General features: G+C 31.0%; 1 protein-coding gene across 1 annotated transcript in view; it reads right to left on the bottom strand.

Moving 5' to 3' along the window:
• Positions 1-4189: 4189 nt before the first annotated feature.
• The window catches only part of RhoGEF64C (Rho guanine nucleotide exchange factor at 64C), a 432499-nt gene continuing 412090 nt past the window's right edge, over positions 4190-24598 (bottom strand). Inside the window, exons 7-11 of the mRNA XM_085959364.1 lie at positions 14302-14508; positions 12037-12335; positions 10702-10813; positions 8455-8682; positions 4190-4540 (exon numbers count right to left, since the gene is read on the bottom strand). Coding sequence (XP_085815490.1) covers positions 4409-4540; positions 8455-8682; positions 10702-10813; positions 12037-12335; positions 14302-14508 — 978 coding nt within the window. The 3' untranslated portion in view covers positions 4190-4408. The remainder of the gene's footprint in view (positions 4541-8454; positions 8683-10701; positions 10814-12036; positions 12336-14301; positions 14509-24598) is intronic.

Below are 24598 nucleotides of genomic sequence, written 5' to 3' on the forward strand. Positions count from 1 at the left end.
CAGAAAGATTTAATTTTACTGGAGAAGGCCAGTGTCTTTTACAGATTGTTGCAATACTATATATGTTATTGAAATGTGATAAAACTATCACATATAATACGTTTTACAAAAATATTGAAGGTGAAACCAGGTCAATATAACCAATTTTTAATGAATATCATAAAATTCGTATTAATCATTATTATAAGTATGTAGATATATATTTATATCCAATTTCTAGGACGTATATCATTATAATCGATAGTGTCATTTTGTTAAGTAAATGTTATAAGAGAATCATTATTTATGACACAAAATCAGCTGCGTCAAACGAAAACGCACATAATTCGGCATACACGAAATAAAATCGCCAAAAGTTGCGTTTCCCTTGGCCAAGCAATAAATAAATGACTCGGAAAATTTCTTAGTCAATAAAGATGCTTCATAGTAGTATATATGTAAGCCGGGTTACTTGCGCCGGGAAAGGGGAAACCTCCGGCAAAGCTCTGTATCACAAAAACGATTGGGTATTGGCTTTCGATGCCGGCCCTTTCGCTGTTTTAGGGAATCCTCTATTTTATTTGATCAATTTTGCCGATAAATATGAAATGCTCGTAGAAAATATATTATATATGACTTCATTCTTTCATATCCGCTGGGAATGGAACGTACACAGAAGTGATTGGTATATTTAACTATTCCATTTAAGTAATATATCATATTATTTCGATTATAAATACGTAAAAATGTATTTTATTTTACAAAGTATAAATCAAGTAATAATTATATTAAAAATGTAAGATTGTATGTTTACATAATATTACAGTTATTAAACAATATGCACTACTAACTCTTCTTCGTATTTTTTCTTTGTTACATAAATTTTAATTTTAATAGAAAGCTTTTTTCTCTTTTATGAAGAAAAACAATCTCACCCCTTTGTTTGTGTAGTGTATTTATAACGAGAACTTTTTCAATCAACGATTATTGCCGAAGGGTCGTTATAGAAAATCATTTCGCTAGACGGAAAGTTTTTGTTTTCCGTTAGAACACAATTACTTTTGGCATGAGAAATAGCCCAACCCTCGGAAAAGAAATAAAACTAATGCAATATTGCAGTTTTCGGAAGTTGGCGGAATTCGTTCGATTTTGTATATATTTATGTCTTAATTTTACTGGACTACTATATCTGACGATATTTTAGTGATACAAATATATTATTAATTAATATATAAACGAGAACTTAAAAAAATTGCACGCAATATAATTACAATTTAAAATGAAACTCTTTTTTTGTCAATTAATTATAACAGTATACATTGAAACCTGATCGATCACCTATAAGATAATATTGAGCATTATTTATTTAGTAATGTCTGATGAAAAATAATTTTTAATTTATAAACGATGGACAACAATTTTTATTAATTGTCGACAGTCGATATTCGCAATATATGAATATATGTAATACGACAAAAAATGTTTCATTTATATGTTGGTAGGTAAAAGTTTTTTCTGTGAAATGTATCACCTGATATTTTATTATAAAATACCTAACAAAATTTACCACAGAGTAAATATTGAATGTTTTGATAAGAGAATCGATAAAAGAATCGAGAAGAGATAAATTTTGTTTTTATTTTATGGTGTTAATTGTCATTTCTTGGATGGAAATATATTATAATAATTGAAATAAAGCATAATGATAATAATATGTAGAACTAATTTCACTTAGTTTAATAATTATCAGGTCCGGTTTCATCTGCTTCAAATGGAAATTGTCAACAAGTACAGCACATATATACAATATAATAACGATATTATTATTATACAAATAAATTTAAAGGTAAACTTGTTTATTGAAGATATTTATTAATGCCTACAATGGATATTTATCCTTTAATTTTTTGTATAAATATAATATGTATTATTGTACCAGTTCCATTCTGCCAGTTCATGAAGTTCATTTGAAACTGTGGAAATTGGATCTGATTATTTTAAAACTATATGGAAACAGTATTACACATCGTGTTTTATCGCAAAAATATTATTTAAATAATTAATATCTTGGGTGAGCTCTGCTGCAGGATGTTTGTCTCTAAAGATGTTTCCCAATGTTGTTTGTTTTATGGCAAAACTTGTTACGAAAAACAAACTGCGGTCTCAGTTATATGAATGATTAAATCGATAAACAATGTCCAGCGACAAAGAAACCAGATAACAAGTCTTTATCCGGGATAAAAATGGAAGGAATCCTCCAGAACATTCCAGAACATTCTGAGGGGGGGGATTTACGAAGGATTGTAGATATAACCGCTACGCCCCCCACTCGAACTGATATTTATGTCCGAGATTTTCTTTTATACTGTCGGCCATATTATATATTTTTATTGTAGACATGCAGTGTTTGGCTGAAATTGTTTCTCGGCTATGGGCTGAATAGTAAAATGTTCATAGAAATATTTTTATCCAATCTAAGTTACAATGTGAATGAAATTTGAAAGCTACAAATATCTGAAAACATAGACGGGATTTCAGTGAATAAACTTTTAATTATACGCAAGGGAATATCATAATATAGTTTTTGTTGAAGTTTATATTTTAACAAATTATTATCTTCAAAATACGTAGATATCTAGTTAATGAAATAATAGAGCATAGTTAACTGTATAGGGCTCTGAAAAATTTATAAGATCTGTCAAAAGAAGTCGGTTAAAGCGTCCATGATACATCCTGGATTCAGGATTGTAATGTCACAATGATAAAATCGTATATGATTTTTCTTAATTATTTGGTAGCCGATTTTTAGCGGAGGATTTAGCAGTTTTAGATGTAGTTTTATTCAATTTCTCAAGTTTTTTAATACCGAAAATACCGGTATTTTGAATTTAAAAAACCGGTATTTCGGTATCGATTAATACCGGTATTGCAATCCCTAATTGGCTTGATAGTGCTTACTATGTCAGGGAAACACGTATTCATTTGTATTATACGAGTATCATGCAGAATCTTTTGAAAATCTATTTATATGATCATAGTTAAATTAATATAGAAAGAATGTTATCACATACCTAGTTGTTAATTGATTCATAAGTCTTAGTCATAAGTAGAACAAAAATAATTTGCAAAGTACCTAGCAAAATAAAATTAAAAAACATCTTGCCGAAATAAAAAAATAAATAAAAAATTGGCCATGAAAAGGATTATATCATTAATATTATTTTTAATGTTAGTTAAAATTTTGGATCCCCAAAAATTTAGCTGTGCAAAATATCTTTTGCCTTCACAACTTTTCCACGTTTCCGTGAAAATGTTAGATGGCTTTACATACGGCGAGATCTACCCTAATGACTTATTATTATATTTAATATGTCAGCAGGGGTAATTTATCATGTCGCGGAGTCCACCGGCGGATGGACATCATACAAAAATACCAAATGACCCTTGTAAAGCCCACGCGAAAATCTGTTAAAAAACATATCGCCATGAAAAAATGTGACGCTTATCTATGCGTAATGACACGGCTTTAATGGTAGAATTTTTGACGGGGTTGTTTTTAAACGAATGAGACTTTTTGTGTCTATTAATAATTTTTGTAATAAGTACATTTTTCTAATGGGTTATTCTAATACCAAATTTTTCATTAATATTATTTTATAATATTGCCAATATTACATTTAGAACTATCAATAAATATATATCATTAAATGAATTTACTAAAATGTATTAAAATTTTAATAAAAATATTGGAAGTTCTTAAGTGAACTTTTGACGACTCTGACTTGCCACTCTGTCACGATGAGTTTAACTTTTTTTATATAGGTAGGTATCATAAGATCATTTTGAAGATGAGTTTCTAACAGCTGCTGTCAATATAAATTACTTATAATGAAGTTATTCCACTTAAATGCCAGTAGGGTATTAACAAAACGTTACTGAAATATTATAATATTATCTTTATAGAGAAAGATATTTAAATTCAAAGGAATTATTTACCTCAGTGAAATATATTATATTAAAAAACTTTTATTGATAGTATATCGAAACAATTTTATTAATATAGTATGAAATACATGTCATGTATTTCATACTATATTAATAAAATTGTTTGACGATTTAATAATATCATCAAAAAAATGGAATTTTATTTCGTTTTAACAGATAACAGTATAAATACATATTATATTGATTACAGCAAATTGTATGAATCCAATAAATACTTATTTGTGTAAATACTATCTTTTGTGATTCTGTGGGTATCACTTACATGTTTAAAATCAACTATATACATTTATATTTTAAAGAAGGCCTTCTCATCTAGATATATTCAATGAATTATCAAAAATAATATGCTAATCCAATCACACTGTAGTAAAGTTGTCCAGGACTCGAGTCTTTGGTAATTGCCGCTTCTTGGATGACGTCCAGCTCAGTTCCTGGTCATCATCCCATTGATCATTATGTTGGCGAGGGCGTTTCTTCTCTTCCTCCAGGCTCCCATGCCCTGGGAGTGGTACTGGAGCTGCTGGCACCACTGCTTCGTTCTCGCGCTATCCTCGGCCTAAAACGAAAATTGTTCAATGATTTGGACACAAATAAAAAACATACAATCAAAACCCACATCCATATTTATCTCTCATCTTGATGATTTAAAAAAAAACATAATTTAGTTTTAATTTTACTGTAGTTTTTCAGATAGATGTAGATGTTATAAAACATTCATATTTTTGGTAAGTACCTAAGTACATAATTATTATATTATAAAATTGATATAACAAATTTTTATTATAAAATTACTTTTCATCGGCGATTCATCAATAAATAAATACAAAAAATGATACTAACTAGTACCTACTTGATGGAATTTGGATTTATATTCTAATTATTTTTACTATTCCATTTGATTCATTTGCAATCCGGGTTTTATCTTCAAACACTACGTAGGTACACTCGCCAATTAACCATTAGAAAATGACACAGAGATTTATATACAGTGCGCATAGTGCCGAAAGACAAAACCCATGTCTATAAAAAAAACTCGAATGTAATTAATAGTATATAACTAAAATCAATAATTATAATTTAAATAAATATAAAATTCATCACTAACGATCCACTCAAATATAATATAGATATAAGTTGATTTATTCATGATACAACTTCTGGTTAATTGAACTATTTCTCTTAATTATGTATGCATTATATGATATAACAAGGTTTTGAATATGTGTATATTATATTATATATATAGGTGACAATTAGATAATAATATTTCCACTACAATTTATACATTGTAAGTTCCATATTATACAACATAATATACCTATAATAATTCTATACATTCCAAATAGCTGTTGACATATAAACCAATGTGAAGCTTTTAATGTAATGTTGGAAAGTATATAATATTAATATTTTATTTTATTTCTAGAATGAATTCCACAAAATAAATTAATATGTTAACTAAATTAATATGTAGTACATGAAATTTGTATTCATTATGAATGTTAAATTTCACGCAACCCACAGAGAAGGCGATAGAATACGTTTGCTTTATATTTTCTAATAATCAACTGTATAATATAATTTGACAAATTCGTGCGGGTTTAATTGAACGTAAAAAAGGTTTTAAATGTTTAGAGTTCATTAATTGATTGATTGATTTCAATACGATATGTTCACGTTTCTAATATAATAAATACTTATAGCTAATATTATAAATGTTACAAACACTATGTTACAATGCAGATTACCATTCAAAATAAAATAAATTGTGAGATAATTTTATTATCCTATCAATATATTCCCAAAAACACCGAAACAAACAATGTAACACTATCTAAACAAAACATTTCGGACGTCCGCTACATATTGTTATCATGAACAATGTTATCGTAGCAAATGCATCAATGAACAAACGCCTGGAAGCAAAGCGGATAGGCAAACATCATACCATCAAAAATGATTGGCTTGCATTCAGCGTAGCTTGAAGGCGTTTGAGCGTTCGCGGGGTGCCCGGTAAACGTTCATACGTACCTAACTGTTATTATTTTATTTTCACTGCGTACACATTGCCCTACTTACTTGGTTCCAGTAGATTAGAGCCTTAAGTCTCAGTAAAAAATACAAATAATTATACTATACTGATTCTTATACGAAAATAATCATTTAATATTAATTTAATAAACATTTTATTAAAAAGTTAGGTAGGGGACAGTAAACACCTGAGTATATTATTATTATTAAAACGAAATACCAAGAGATATAATATTTGACCAAACATGACTTTTAATCACATCTAGTTTTTTTTAAATGAATAAATGAGTTTTCATTAAAAAAACTTAGTTACCAGGTAGTAAAAAAAATAACGGAACGATTTTTTTATTACGTCGACGAAATTTACGAAATATGTTAGTAAAGTTTATTTTAATGACTATTATTTATTAATCCTAAAAATATTTTTGGCAGTTAGTGTTTGAATTAATAAAAAATATTGCATAATATTTATATCTATAATAACCACAATATTGATTTTCGTCTACGGTATTAGCTGCGAGATTAGATCATAGAATCATAGATAATAATAATTCAATCCAAATTCAATGATTATAGGTATCTTTAACTTATAACTTACTAATAAACTGGGCATTAATATTCAACATGTTAAAATATCAACATTGAGATTTGAAACCTTGATTTGGTCAAAAATTGTCATTTTATCAGACAATTTAAAGGAGCAAAACATTCAATTTCGATTCAATTTACAAAAATTATGCATTCTCTTACGAGGAAGCAAGATTTTAAATATAGATAAACATACATTTTATTACGAGGAAAACCTAAAATATACATCTTATTAGAAAAATCAGTAAGGATTCAAACACACACTTTTCACACTCTGGATGACTGTTCTAACCATAATATTTTTAATTAATCTGCAATCAACACGCAGTACTACATTAGTTTTAATTCTGTAAATATGTATATTTGGTTTATATTTTTCACCATAGATATAATATCTAAACAAACTATTATAATTAATAATATTTTTTGTAATAGTACTAATTATTGTTAGGTTTGAAATTCTACTTGACTCCAGTTATTCATAAAATACACGATATCTTCGATAAAACTATGTCTTGCTAACTATTCAGAACCTAGGATTCTTATACGTGCATGAATTGCATGCTTCAAATGTGATTCCGAATCGATTTTACAAAATAAATTGTTTTCTGTGAGAAACCACCGATGGCGCTCGCTGAAGATGCTAGATTATCGAAAAGCAAGCTACAATAAATATAATAGATTCTCGTATTATAAAATATACGCATGAATGAATATTGGTACCTAAATTCTGAGAAGTTACAACAATTTCAATATTTAAATAAATTATTTTAATATTTATATAAAAATCATAAAACTTTATCTAAAAAATATTATCATAAAACTGAAATAACTTTTCTACAAGATCTTTTTAATCATACACTTAAAGAATATTGAGAACAATTTTATTATAACAATACAACTGTAGTTCCTGATTAAAAGTTCGCAAATCAAATATGTTTGTTGCAGCCGAAATAATCACACTAATCGCAATAAATGCAAAATACTGTGTTTTAATATTTTTTGATATCTCTTATTTTTTAAAGTACTTACCTATTATACGTTTTGGATACTCTGCACTATTACATGTTTTGAATAAGCATTGTTCATTTTATATAAGGTGCATTGGGGTAATTCCGAATATGGGTATATTCCGAAAGTTCAAAAATTCTACCAATCGAAGCGATATTTTCCTATTGGCAACATTTAGTTTAGAAGACATGTTCATTGTGATCGCCTCGTAAGTCGTCGCTAGTCGCTAGTGTCAACAATGCGTGTATACCATCAAGTTTTTTCGGAGAAGTGTTTTTCGCGCCATTTTTGCTGATTTGCTGACAAGATTATACTATTATCATTATTATTTGTCAGATACATGTAATTATTACAAATTATTAGCTTCAAGCATGTGCTAATACAATTTGTACTTGCAGGTTACATTCTCTCAGAAATATTTGGGTACATAAAAACGGTTTGATGTTTGGCTGAGCTATTGATATCTCAAGATAAAGTAATTTGATAAATATGAAAATCTTCAAACTTGACATATTAATAACTCTTACTCCGGAACTACACAATTAAGAAAAGTGTTGTAAGTATACAAAATATATATTTAAAGCCTTAATTGTTTTCAGTATAGTAGGTAAGTATAAAATTCTTTATAATGAAAGCTGGCCCTGTGTAGTTTTGGATTTATAGAAACATAATCCTGTTTTATCCTGTTTTATCCGTATTACCCATCTACTCCTAACAAAATATAAAAAAATACAATATAAAGTCATTAGGTCGTCTTACATAATTAGCGTTCAGGATTTGCTTCATCCAATTTACAGTAGGTAAGCACTATAAAAATAAATTACAAAATAAAAGGCGCACCTTAAAAATGAATGTGTCCTTAGAGACAATTTCTTGCAGCTCGAAATAGTCATCCCAGTCACCATCGGCAGCCGCCACGACGCACCTGTCCAGGTAGAGAGGCTCCCTCAGAAGGGCCGCCCTTCCACCCTTCTCTCGGACCAAGAGGAGGCTCGCTTCCCTTACTCCGGTATTCCGTGGGAAACGCGGACCGCCGCGACCCTCGCCTGGCTTATATGCAGCGGTGGGCTGGAATTATTAAAGGTATTGATTAATTAAACGCCAACTAGAGACGAAAAAAAGCAGAACTCTTAACACTATACGCCATGGTTTCCCAAACTATGGGTCGCGAGCAAATATTGAGTGGGCCCTCGCCACTGTATACATAATAATAATAATAAATATATAAAAAATAATAATAAAAAACTTTGACGACTATTTTGGGGAAGAGATGAAAAAGTTTGATTCATTGCGTTGGATTTGTAACCCATTTCAAGACGACTTACCAACTAGTATGTCAACAAAAGCAAGTGAAGAACTCATTGATTTATCAGAAGATACTTCACTGAAAAATAGTTTCAACAGTTAACGAAATTCTGGCTCTCAGTTGCTGATAATTATCCTTGCCTGTTCGATGAAGCTATGAAAATCCTCCTCCTCTTTACTACCTCATATCTATGTGAGGTCGGATTTTCGGCTATGGTTAACATTAAAACTAAATACCGAAATAAATTGGATATATCAAACTCACTGCGATAAAAAGTAACTAAAGTTGAAGTTGATTCTAAAACTGTAATGAAGAAAAATAAGAAACAAATACATCCTTTCCCATTGAAATAACTTTGTAAAAAAACCTTGCAGGTGTAGGTATTTAAGTAATATTTTTTTTTTATTTAAGTTGTGTTTCTTATTTCAACAGTTTTTCATTCATATTGGTAACACTTATAAAAAATATTTTTTTTATTTCAATTAGAACAAATAAGACCACGACTCACCACTAGGGAAGACAGCTAAGAGGTGGGTCCCAAGATTGGAAATTTTTGTTAGGTGGGTCGGAGCCCAGTCAACTTTGGGAACCACTGCTAAACGCCATAACGCATTTGTAATATTTTTCAGGTGTAAATACATATAGAGATATATAAGTCAAATTATAGTAAACTTGGTAAGGAGCTGACCGCAATAATAAATTCCGCATATCCGTTTTTTTAGTCAGTCATCAACGCAAACGCCGGAATATTATTTCGATTGTATAAATAGCGAATAATAATTCATCGGAAATGGAAACTCGAATATATCTTTCCGATCTATTACTCTCTCAAACTCCGTATCGTCCCGCACAACATCTCATTGAACCGAAATGCGGACCTCGGATCCGTATCATAAGTTTATTATTGTAACATAACTACTGTACCATACTATTTTACCGACCGTTACGTCGCAAATAAAACTCACTCCTGCATCCATCTTCGACTTCTTCATCATCATCCTAAACACCATGACCTACGACACGTCGACGACTCCCACAGTGGTAACTCAAATCAAACCCAACAATATACCACACATATTATATAACGTAACTAATTTGAATATAAAATCACAGACGCCCATAGGTATGTATTTAAAATATTATAATGTTTTTGAAACAAAGTGTTAATTATTAATTCCATAATTAAATCTGTTACAGATATTGACAACTATTTCAAGAGAAAAACTCATCTTCAGATCAACGAGTTAATTCGGATTCGCACGAAACGATAGAATTAATACAACTTTAATAAAAACCCATTATCATGGAGTTACATTCCTACTTCAATTAATAATGGTTTCATCTTAGTTTGATGCTCTCGTGTTGCAGTGCGTAAGGTGCTGGTCTATCATCCAGGGGATCCGGATTCAACCCGGTGAGGTCACAATATTATATTTATGTGATTTTCTCAAAACTTGGGTGTTTGTGATGTTATCACTTCTATTACTAAATACACTACTGTTTCACTGCTCTTCTATCATTGGGCCTCTTGGAATGTTGTAGTGTTAAAAGTAATATACTTAGTGTATAATATTTTATGCTTAAATACTTACTTATTAGATATAAAAATCTCTTATAACTAGACATCATTTCCGAGGGCTGGAGACAATGATTTTTTGGTGAACACTTTAACTTAACAAATAACTTTAATTTTATAAATATATTGTACCAATGGCATAAAAATTATGATGTTTCATGATGATTTCAATGTTAGTAGGTACTAAAGTCAATGTTCAACTTACTTTTCCATTTGTAACAAGTAATGCGTTGATTGGTGACAATTTGATCGTTCTACCCTTTCTCCAGTTATTGTCGTTGGGCTGCGTGAATAAAAGTTTCCCCTCCATTGCAAACCTAAAATATCAAAATACCAACACATTAGACATTCATATTAATTCTTCCCGCACCATCCCCTATCGACAATCAGACATGATTAAGATTTTGATCGTTAATCTTTTCTTGGCTGATAGATTGAAGAATTCTCCATTTTTATGGTCTAGGTAATTTATGCCAACATGACAGTTAAACGTTTCTTAAAGATTCATATATTCAGCCATATTCTAAAAGCCTCAACTTTACGCGATATATCCTTGTTTAATATCCATACATTCATGCGATTGGAGGAACATAACTGGCAAGAGCCAACTACATGCAGTCTCAGGTCTAAGTTGAGATCTTGATAACTAAAGTGGCGTCTCATTTTGACACTGTTGTGTGTGTTGACACTTCATGCTATCTTAACAAAATTTCCATTTAGATTTCATATTTCCTTTCTTGATAAAATAAATAATAGTTCAATAACATAATAACTAAGTTATTGTACAATAATTGACTGAGAAGTAGTGTAAGTATGTAGAACTTAAATTCTAACTCATGTCGTAGGCAAGTACATAAACACGAGCTTTCTTCTAAATAAGTCTTAATAAGCTTAAATAAACTTTTAAGAATAAATATTATAAAACTTTATCAAAAAATACCAATTATTATTGACTTCAACCCCATAAAAACATATCACTTTAATGGTGTTAACTGTAAATACTTTGTGTAGGTAACATAAAGGTTTTAATTAAAAATCAAAGGCAATCATACACGATCATGTCCTACTTCATCCCCTTTAACAGGACATTCTCCAGTGGACGAAACCGGTATTGGTCTCTATTAAATTAAGTGAAATAAGAAGTTTGTATTGTATTATTATTGAAAAAATCTAACTATTTTTAACCGATTGATTGACTTCAATTTCATAAACACAAATAAATGTAGAATACAGTACCACACTGTAATATTTGATTCGTTAATGGTTATGATGTGGAATTCCACACTGTAGAAGTATCTTAACAGTCTTTTCATGAGGACTGATTATCAGTTACTTTACTATATTGTATAAAAACCAAATTTTCAATTTGATTCGATAACATAATTCGTACATACGAGCCATGAAATAAAATGCAGGCATTTTAGCAGATGATGGTTCATAGTAAGGAAAGTACATAATAATATACTAAAATGTCTGAACTGTGACTACAACGGTACCTGACTGAGAATATTAATACCGCAAAAAATCAATCAATAATCACCTCGCTTCATCATGGTTCCACTCTAAAACATCAACAGCCATCTTCCTCAGCTTTATGTTTATCATATCCGCTTCTGATCCGCCTCTCCTGCCAGCCCCTCCAGCGCCTGCCCCGCTCGATATCCTTCGCCAGAGCCTCAGTGACGTCACGTCCTTGGCCTCTGAATTCATGTGACTGAGGTGGAGCTCAACTCTCTGCTGGGCCTGACGCAAGAGATCGCGACCTTCGACATGAGGAGGCGTGACTTTGAACAGGCGAGAGAGCAGCAGGGGATATTTAGTGACTCTTTGTACAGGGACCTAGAAAGAGAGAGTGAAAACATTTAAAATATATTGTTAAAAAATTGGTCTAAGGCCGAGATGATTATTCGGGTAATTAGAGATTAATGGAGAAAGAATATGCGCACGTAAGTTGCGTACAATGGTATGCGCACACGACGGATAACCTGCAAGTCTCACAGCTATCATATTTTAACCATGATCTATTATACAATGTTAATTATCGTTTACTTGTCTGTGACAAAGTTTTTCAGTAAACAAAAACAATTTTGAGAATCGATTATATAAGCAAACACGAAAGACTAGGAGTGTGAAAAAATTATTATTATATTATTCACACTGGCAAATAAAAAAAAATCTGACAGGTAAGTAGTTGATAGTTGTTTTATCAATGACAAATTGTGATGTAGGTATCTAATTGATATGGTAATAATATTTATTTTTACCATAATATACCCATCCTTTTAAATAAAGACGAGAGGTTTAGTTAAAAAATCTTATGAAACACCCAGCAACATGCAAAATAATAATTGTTGGTAGTAGCTGATTACAACAATTATCGGTGCAATATATGTATGTAATGATCATTCGTTAATTACACGATGATAACATCATAATTCAGTATACTCTCATGCTGACATCATATAAATATTATATAATTTGTATGATTGGTTAGGTAACAAATGTTTTAATCCTATTTATATTTGTAATTACCAAGAGTAGGTACTTATTCACTTGAATGTATTTATTTATACCACAAATTAGTATTTTAAGTCGTACACAACATATTATTTATGTACTTGTTTTAATTACATAGTTATAATGTAAAATATACACACTCATAAAAGTGAGAGTTTACTAAGTAAATTATACTGCACTGTTTTATAATATGTGCATAGATTAGTTAATTATTTGTGGCACAATGTAAGCTTAAACTGTTTGTCATTAATAATTGAAAATATTCTAATATTTTAAGCTGATATGAATAAATTGTGAAAAAAAGAATCGTTCAAAAATCTTGAAGCTTTTAAAATGTGAGTGTATGTAAACACGCATGCTCCGTATTAGCTGAAAAGACAACGTGACATATAATCAAAGACATTAAGATGGATACTTTGACCACATGATTTGACATCCCAATAAGTAACAACTTCTGTTTCTTCTTATCCAAGCGAAGCTATCGCAAGAGAAAACCCAGGTTCCAAAATTTTAGAGCCTGGTTTGACCTCAACACTTCATCCTTGTGAAGAGTAGCGGAAGACGTAAAAAGATTATCAATATCATAACTGACATCTGCGCATCTATTCTATACACAAGACGGCTTTCGGCCACTACAACAGCTAAATAGGGTAGGTTTGTACCGAATTATTAGCACTTATTGTAACATTTACAATAAGTTAGACGTCCGAACTGTCAAAAGTGTCCATCTTGGTCTAAAATTTACCACAGCCAAAAGAGGTGCTATTACAACATAGCACTTATTGTAACAATAATTACAACTTGTTACAATAAGTGCTAATAATTCAATACAAACCTACCCTATTTAGCTGCCATAGCAGCCGAAAGCAGTATTGGGTATAGAATAGATGCGCTGAAGTAGATATAATATAAAAATAGAACCGAAGAAGAAGTTGTGTCATTTAATTATTGCCATCCCCTGTCACTAATAAGGACATTTATGTATGAGTGTGATAACTAAAATATTCATTGAATAATGAAAATATTGCAGAATGTTATATTAAATTCAATAAAATATTATAGGATTTCAATGTTAAACTACTTTAATATTATAAAGACGTTTAATAGAAAAAACTATTTTTCTTTCAATAATGTGAATTATATTGGTTTTAAAGAATAGTATTTTAAATCAAATTAAATCATAAATAAAATTACAAAATAAATGTATCTACAAATTTTATTACAAATCATAAACTGCGAAGATTTAAGTCGTATATTAGTGGATTATAAATGAGTAGTTATCGTTTACCATTAGGAATGAATTGAGATTCATTCTTCTAAGGACTGCGTTTTCCATCTGAGACACTTTGAGGAATATCCTGAGAAGCTCTTTCTCCTTCTCCAGACTGGAGAGCAACAAGGAAGCGCTTCCCTGTCGGACGCAATATGAAGAGAAGGCGTGGAGCATTGGAGCTGACTCCAGCATCAGTTTTCCAATGTTCACCGTCAGCAGGTCCTAAAAATATAAATAACAATGTTTAAATATAAAATTCGATTATCTTTTTAATTAGATGATGATCATAATATGACAACAATCAATAAAACGATAAAAATGTCATAATATTGCAATGTGTACACATTAAAATATTAGCACTAATGTCTAGTCATATATTATTACAGATATTACGTATTTAAATTAAGGGTAATAGTTGCAAGGTATGTTACTTCTGTTAACCTATAACTATTTAACTATTATAAAAACTATTTTTGGTTGCCTACTTTTTGATTTTAATCGAATTTGATAATAAATGAACTTACACTATCTTAACACGTTAACTGATGGCTAGATAATTGCTTTTTAATTACCACATCTAAATAGCATGCTAATTATATCGAATGCCCACCTAGTCGTTATGCGCTCGGCGCGTAACGATTAGGTGGCCATTTTAAAGAACAGAATTCTAAAATCATGAAAAAAATATACAGTGGAGGTCACTGACTTTAAAACCAATTATTGTAGTTTATTATGAAATTTAAATGAAGGTGAGGATAAAATATTGCTTAATAAAAACTAACACAACGATAATCTGAATAATATAAGTTACAATTCATTTCTCTAGTAACGTAGCGGCCATGTGTTTGAAACCATAATAGAAAATTTTGCATGTCAAGGCTTAATTTCAACAATCAACATGACAATATTTTAAGATTTGTGGTCAAATAAATAAATCACTTCACTGAGCTTGCATTTAATAAACCGAACGAAGTAAGTTTTGAAATCCGTGCAGTCCGAAGGACGTCATAAGTTTTGAAATTGTAGGTATAGCACAAAAATGATTTCATTTGGCTTCTTAAGAAAAAATGTCCGTTTTATTGAAATTAGTACTCCAAGTGCAAATATTTTTGTATAATATTTTCCTAGACATAAATGTATGGATTTCAATAATGGATAAAAAAAAAAGTATACCACCATTTCCATTATAAGACATTATTATATACAATTATAATATATTATTATATACAATTCTACATACATCAATGAGTTGGCTACAGTCTTCACAAGTACGAAAAAAATAATAGTTCTATTAAATTAGTACTTTAATGGTTATATATAAACAGTGTATGTGTGCATCTTATTTATGTGTTAAATATATCAATTATGTGTATATTATAATTATGAAGATACTGTCAAAGTATGTTATGACTCTTTCATATTATTCAAAAATTGTTGAATGTTGAAGAACGACTTTTCACAAAACTTGTTAGGATAGCTACTCATAAGCACTTGTGCACTTAACTATGTAACGCAAGAACGATATGTAGACACCGTCTACTTCTACACATATACCTTAGTGAGAGCATGAAAAGGCGCTTTTACTCGAACATGGAAATGACGTGTGTCGTATGCCATTATTTATGATTATGTAACTATTTCTACATGACCACTCTACAGATTAATTCAATTATCCTCTTACCGTTCTAGCTGACAAGCCATCGGTTTTGTTGCCAATGGCGTATTTAGTTAAAATTTTCTGAAAAACGACATCTGGGCGAAGAATAAGATATTATAACGCATTATTAATAATACGGAGTGCGACAATTGAATAAGAGATAAAATTGTTGAAAGTACTTTAATTAGGTATACGTTATAGACCTACAAATATTGTACAAGTATAAATCAGTTTGGACTGCTTTATATATTATTATTATATGCTTAATAATATAAAGCACATATTTTGGTTGTCATTTGAAGTTGCCATTCTTTTGTTAGATTATTCGACTTTTCTACTTCCTGATCCGACATCCGACCCAATATAAGATTCGATATACAACCCAACATCCGAACCAGTATCCGATTTGACATCAGACCCAATATATTAAAATATTAAATACTAAAAATGACACTCAAGAAAAGCCAAGTACCTAATTCAGTTAGTACAGTATATTTTCAAGTATGTTTTTATAGGTAACCAAACATCTTTTTTTATGATTACGGTAACATTTTTGCTTATAATAAATTCTGAAGGAAAACTGTTTTAAATCCGTAATTTTTTCAGCTAATATGTTAGTACGTTTTAATTATCTAACCCAGTGATGGCGAACCTATGGATCTTTGCATGGCACGTGATTGAAAAGAAATAATTACAAGATAAAAAGAACTTTTTACATACCACGTTTATAAATATTCTGTTGAATCATATAAACTTGACAATTCTATATATTATTAATAAAAAGTTTTTATTGTACTTGATAGAAATACTGAATAAATATAGAATACTGAAAAGTCATTTTGACATTTCATATTGATTTCCATAGTAACGCACGTAAATATTAATAATTTAGTTGCTAGGACCCCCATAGCAACAAAAAATAATAACTTTCCATACAAAACATAATTAACTGAAAATGAATTCAATTCTGCTGAAAAATGGCTAAAAGTATTAAAAGAATGCATTGTCGTCGTGTTCTGATATATTCTAAAAGTTTCAAATGTCTAGCTAGTTGGGAAGTTAGTTAAAAATTTTCAATCGTCCAATAAAAATCTTGAACAAACAAGAAAAAAATGTACTGGACACACAAGAAAAAATTAGTACTGGACAAACAAGAATACGAGCTAATAAAAATGTGGTATAAATAGATATAATAATTTTAAAAAAAATTAACAAAAAAGTTTTACAAATAAATATATAAGTAATATTAAAAAATAATGACAATATCGCCATGCGCATTTTCTTCTATTTTTATTACTCAATAGTTTTACCAATAATATTTACCAATTGATGCGCAAACGGAAACGACGAAATTCATGCTTAACGACAGATTGCATTTTATAAAAATTATCAGGAAGATGTTCTTCAAGAATAAGCATTGCGTTTAATTTAAATTGCTTATATCGGTCCTTAAGTTTTTTGCGACATACATAATATTATCGCACTAACATCATCAGGTGGCAGAGAAAGTCATGCCGTGAACCTCTGATTTTAATCGATTAATATTTTACAACTGCTCTGTAGGCACGTCAGACAGTCATAATATTATTGGAGAAATTTTGGCACGCTTACGAAAAAGGGTTCGCCATCCCTAGTCTAACCATTCCATCATTTATATAATACAAAAATCCGCGTATTGATATATACGAGTACCAAAGAACTTCATCAGATTCCTGTTTACTTCTTTTCAACAAATTTTAATTTGTAAAATTATGAAACAACTTTTATAACTTGAACTTTTAATCCACGAATGTATGGATAAAAAAAAAAACTAACCACGTACTTCCATAGTTTGGTTTCAAAGTCGCGTCAGTCACGACGACAAAACGACTTGCCCCTACAGAGATAAAATAATAATATGATATGACAATTGAAGTTATTGTTTTGACCTTGCCAAAGAGACTGTGATGACTAATGACTCCGTGAAGAAATCCAGAGCGCTCGTGCTTTTGATACACGCACACTGTTACACAAATATAGTCACACAACAATATCAACCCTGCAAAAAATGACGATTATTTTACACCCACATAAGGTATAGTAAATATATATAAACTATAAAGTAAAAACTGTCATTTAATGGCCATGTGGCTAACATTTGTAGAAAGGCCGCTACACAATATGTTGGGCTTCGTCTTACGTAGGTACTTCCCGGGTCTTTTCGGAAGTTACTGTATTAAAAATATTTTATAATTTCTTAGTAAGAACCCGGTTTGAAATTGGGTTGATTGTTTGGGCTCCGTATTAGTTGAGATACGACCTTATGGTGGAGCGAGTTCAAAAGAAATTTTTGAAACTCCTTTATTTTAGGTTATATGGATACTATCCGTGGATTTCTCTTAGGGACATACACATTATAGTTTAAATACTACAAGATATCAATATTTGGCCACGTAAGTATTTTTGTCGACTTAAACGTGGTATAAATGAGAACTTTGCCATTCTTGGTAGTATTGACTTGTGTGTCCTAGATAACTATCTTAGAAATCGGAAGCATCAGTTGTTTGTTCTCCCAAGGTGCAAAACTAACCTACCATTGGCGATGCCAATTGGGAGGGCAATAAGTCTGTTCAACCAAGATGACCTTGCATGGCACGCGAATGTTTTATTTTGAAGAGAACAAATAATACAACTAGAATAATAATAAATGACAGTTGCAGTGTATAAAAAATAGCAGCCGAATACTCTTCACGAATAAGTATTACGTTTAATGTAAATATATAATTGTATAGGTCGGTCCTTGGGCTTTATGCGTCACATATAATATTATCGCACTCACCTCATCAAACGGTGGGAGATGCCGCGCCGCGAACCTCTAATTTTGATCGATTTACAATGCTTATCTTATGACCACTGTAGCGAGAGAATGCCTCATCTGATCGGAGCAATTCTAGTGTCAATTTGTGCGTAAAGAACCAAACTAACTAATAAATTAACAAATAATTTCATATCTACCCACAAAAAAGGCTACACTAAATAAGAATCAAAAACTTGGTGGATCTAGTGATAGTAGTTCTGACAGACAGTTTCAAAATTGGTGGACAGAAATGTATATCGTAATTGAAAAAGGTTATAAAGCTACAGTAAATGTATGCTATGTTTTGTGAGTAGTATCATCATTTTTTAATGGTATTCCTAAAAAAGTATTATTTCTCTGCTCAACACATCAGACATCAGATAATATTTAGAAAATTTTGGCACGCGTACGTAAAAAGGTTCACCAATCCTAGTCTATATTGTATTATTTATACGAATTATTTCTAATAACTACGCTGTCTGGGATACCTCAAATTTTGCTAAATAAAAAGTGACCAGCTTATTAATAATCAAGGTAAATAATATTACCGAATTAATTATGGATGCTGTCTGAAGATAACAAAATTTCATTATTAACGTTCTTGGAACATCGAATAATTAAATTATTAATTTATTATTAATTTTCTTTATAAAAGAGAGTATGTAAAACTTTCTATAATAGATGCTTGTAATTATTCTTTGTTAAGTACCTATGTATTTAACAAAAACTACAAAGGTTTTATAAAATAATAAAAATATAAACACAAAATAGTAGTTTACTACGACTATAATTTTTTTTAAATACAAAAAAATAAACAATTAGATTGTTACTATTGTATGTATCATAAGCATCTTCGGAATGCTGCTTTTTTCATATATTAAAATACCATTATTAAGTAGTCGGTAGTGAAATTCTTGTACTACTAACAGATCATCCCACAACACGCGACGGTCTGTACGTAGCTTAATAATAACAACGACAATATGTCAAATTCACAAACTTCAATAAAAAAAAAATGGCTAAGTATAAAAAATGGATACGTATTAAGTGAAAGTAATATAAAGAGTATCGTGATGCATGATTTAAAAATTAGATTTTAACAATCTGACAAGATTGATTATGGCGTTTTCATTATATTGCCGTAGAGATCAAATTCGTTTGATATTTTCTTGACGTTTTTTTAATAATACTTATTAATTTCTAAAATATGTAGGTACATACTTACTTAAAAGTGACAAAATACAATACATAAACATCTGTTAAATTTATCTCTTTCAGGGGATAGGCCAAAAGCGATTTCTAGCAGTCTTATGGCAAGGAGATAAGTGCAACTTAATATAAACATTATGTCATAATATGAAACTAGGCATTAAATGGTAACTTTACTAATCATATAAGTACCTGAATGTTTTTGAACATTTGATTATTTATTTCCATCCTGTAGTAGGTATATTAACTCTCATTCAACTTAAAATATAATTAATAAATACAGCATACTAGCACTTTTATTATCCAATTAGCTCCCTTTTTATATAGGTACTTACGTTACCTATATTAATTTGGACACCATAATTTTAAAATGTCAACGGTTTCTTCGTATATTATTTCTTGTATAATCAGAAGCTTCAGATTCAGTTTACATACGCTAATGCCGTATTACAACATTCTAATACAATTTGGGGGCGGTTCGGTGCTGTGAACCTAAGTTCCTCATGCTACGTTTTTCACTGTTTATGATCTAAAACCCAATTATTCATCAAAGTCGCTTTCCAGATTATAAATGTAATAAAGTAATTGTCAAACTACTTTTTGAAATAATTGATTTTCAGTCACCGTTTTTACTACTGCAATAAATTAAAAAATAATTGAAAGTAAAACAACTTTATATCATATTTCATCACCAATTCAAAGAGTAATGAAAATGCCCTCATCTATGACGATAACTATTTATTTACAATATCTATCATTATCTCATGATTAAAATGTATCACTATCGATTCAAATATATATTTTTAAAAGAACGTTTAACGTTTGGATTACACATGATAATATTGTAATAAGGATCGTACATGAAAAAATATAATTCAATATACCTATCTATTTCAGTTATATGTTTAAAATAATGATTATTGATATATTACCTACCTAGTATATTTCATTTATTTTATACTTTTCCAAGAAATGTTTCTAATGTTATATTATACTTTGATATGACAAAAGGATAGGGCTGTAACTTTTATAATATATTAAATTTTACTGAGCTAAAAAAAATATGTCTCTGTATTCCATTTACGAGAGCAATATATTTTATTAGAAAAGAATTTTAACACAAATATTATGTCACATAAAAATGGAATGATTTTTTTATATAAGAAATTCTTCTTCCTTTTGTGCCATCCCCTAGCGGAGGTCGGCCACCATCAAGGCGATCTTATCTTTGTCGTCTGCTACCCGGAACAGTTCGGTGGAGCTGCACTCGTACCAATCACGAAGGTTATTAAGCCACGAAATGCGGCGCCGTCCTCTACTACGCTTCCCATTGATCTTTCACTGAATGACAAGTTGGGGAATGCTGTATTTTTGTCCTCTCATAATGTGGCCGAGGTATTGTAGTTTCCTGGTTTTGATACTACGTAGAACTTCTCGGTCCTTTCCCATTCGATTGAGAACTTCAATATTTGTCACCCGGTCAGTCCAAGGAATTTTGAGAATGCGTCTCGCAGAACACAGCGGATCTAGACTGAGAAGTCAATAAATATCCCTGGTATTGGGCAGCAGCAATTACCAGTACTGATGTAAGGTGGAGAGGATGGACTTCGGTACAGCTTACATTATTTAGATAACTGAAGGCATGGTCGCAACGGCTTTAATGGCTTTGACACTGCGATGTGGAAAGCAACGGGAAACTACCACATTAACTATATCCCTAGTAATCATCATGGCTGGAAAATCAAATTGCATGGCCCTCAGTCCCCGGCAGGCCTTAAATGGTCAGAGGGTGCTAAGAATCCCCGGGCCGGCTATGAAGATTTCGAACTGGAATGTGCGATCTATATAAGAAATTACGTTATCTAAATTTTTGATTTATAATTAAATATTTAACTGATTTTATTGTTGTGTTTTTCTGTTCTGTTCTGTTAATAATAATAGTCATATCAATAAGATTCTGCGTCGGTAGGCACCGTTTTAATTTTGTTATTACATTATATTATATTGGTTGAATATTTTAATTTAACTTTCCCTGATATTATTAAATGTCAATAAAGAGAAAGACGTGGGCATAAATTTGACCGATGTGATTTGAATACAAAACCGAATGGATGACGCATAAGAAGGGATTACATCACCCCACATCAGTGTGAATGTGGAGAAATTAAAATCACGTAATACATTGTAGAGACCTTTCGACCGAATGCCTTTCTTGGGAGACTCCCTGCCATTCATCACTCTGATCAGGTCATGACGTATATCGAAACTCTACCAGTACCATTATAACGCGAGTATGGTTTTAACTGATGCGATTTTATATGTGTGTATTAATTGTCATTCGCCGAGATGCATAGAAAATGTGTAAGTACGTAAAATAAAAATATTACCAAAATCACTGAGAGCTACAAAACTTTTAATAAGTGACATAAGAAACCGGTAAGAAAACACAATTGTTAATTATCAATTTACTGATAAATATTTAAATGTTATATTTTTTATTTGACTTACCTACAATGGTAAAAGTACGAAAACTACACAATTTAAATTGAATATTAGTTGTCTGTCTGATGCCTGTCTATGTCACACCACGAGAAGGCGCACCTAAGTTAAATATCGGTGCATACAAGTTTGATACGGTCGACAGTTTCATAACCCTTGGTTCTCTTGTAACTCGACATAATGATATCACAGAAGAAATCAACACGAGAATCATGTCTGCGAATAAATGCTACTTTGGCCTGATAAGACATTTTAAGTCCCGCATACTACCTCGCCGAACTAAAAGCACTCTTTACAAGACACTTGTAAAGCCAGTGCTCACCTACGCATCAGAAACCTGGACGTTAACTCTGCGAAATGAAGGAGCCCTGAACATTTTTGAAAGAAAAATTCTCCGCCGTATATATTATGGACCGATCAGGGATGGCACCAATTGGAGGAGAAGATATAATGCTGAGCTCTACGGGCTGTACAAAGATTGCAACGCAGTTCAATCGATTAAGATTGGGAGACTGCGATGGCCAGGTCATGTGCACCGTATGAATGACAATGAACCGGCAAAGAGAGTGATGTCCAGCAATCCAATAGGGCGTAGAAGAAGAGGCAGGCCAAAGATTCGATGGTTGAATGGAGCTGCCAGTGACTGCCGTATTCTAGGGGTACCGAATTGGAAAGCGACCACACTGGATAAAGACAGGTGGAGGAAGCTGTTGGAGGAGGCCAAGACCCACACCGGGTTGTCGCGCCCCTGATGATGATGATGATGATGTTAACTGAAACCATTGATGCATTCCAGATACAGTATACCTACCTAATAAATCACACCCACGATGGCCGCGCGACTTAATTAATTGTCGGACTATATAATCGTGGGTCCCATGTTCGAATCCTCAGTCTGACAAGTACACATATTGTTTTTCAATTTGTGTATGAGTCAGGGTATGGATTTAATAGGTTGAGCAAGTAGCTGACATGACATCCATTTCTCGTAAAAACAAAATCTGTTAATACAAACTTTCACTCTGTGGAGACCCATATGATCTTATTAGGATCGGATATGGTCGGAAAGAAGAATAAATCACTAGGTATTATGGATTCGTTTATTTTTTTCTGGTATGGCAATAAATATTGTTATATTATCAACATGGTGTCTGTTTTCGTATAACATATCACAGTGAAAACAAAATAATATAATAAGTATTAATTACTGCTAGTCTTTCGTGTTTGCGTATTTAACAGATACTAAAAATAATTTTCCTTTGTCAGAAATATGTAAATAATATTTATTTAATTTTTTTCACAGCGTTCAGCAATTCGTAACATTTCGTGCATTTGGACTTAACCGTGTATCTTCGAAAATTGACAGCTAGCATGAATATATTATAATAAAATTAGAGTGGTATGCCTTTCTTTCAATTTGTTCGATTTAAACAAAACAAGTACTTTACCAATATTGATGAAACTTATATAGTTTATAGATCACATTTAGTTTCTGGATATCTTAGAAAAAAACTTTTTGAAAATACTGATCGTGCAGCAATATGAGTTGAGGAACGTGCTAAAGGACGAGCGCATAGAAATCGTACATACCTACTATTGTAATATGTCAATAATTTGCAGCGATATGAGGTGAGGTGCGGTAATAAAGCGAGTATCTCACCAATAATACTAATCAGTTTATTTCTTTACCGTGTAGGTATATCTGACTACTAGTGGTCGATCTCTAGTTAGCAAAATAAATTAAAAATATTTTTGAATTTTTTTTATAGTTTATCGTTAAGTAATTTAATGTGAAATACGGAAATATTTCTTAGAGATCTGCTTGACCTCTACTCCCCGAAGCAGATTTAGATATTCGCAATAAATTAACATACTTGCTTATACACAGAATCTCTCTTACTTTCGCGAAAGGATAAGAAAATTGGCTAAATTATTTCTGCCTCTTCAAGACGAAATAAATTGTTTTCCAAAGATTGCATGCTTCAAAACAAAACAAATGATTATGATTAAATTTCATTCAAAACAAGATTTGGCAACACGCAACATCAATTACGGAAATTATTAACAATAGGTACCGTCTTCAACAAGTAGTTTAATCTCTTCAATTTTCT

Source organism: Rhyacophila brunnea, unplaced genomic scaffold (assembly GCF_057557595.1).
Source record: "Rhyacophila brunnea isolate RB1 unplaced genomic scaffold, BYU_Rbru_1.0 scaffold_9, whole genome shotgun sequence".
In the NCBI taxonomy this organism is placed as follows: domain Eukaryota; kingdom Metazoa; phylum Arthropoda; class Insecta; order Trichoptera; family Rhyacophilidae; genus Rhyacophila; species Rhyacophila brunnea.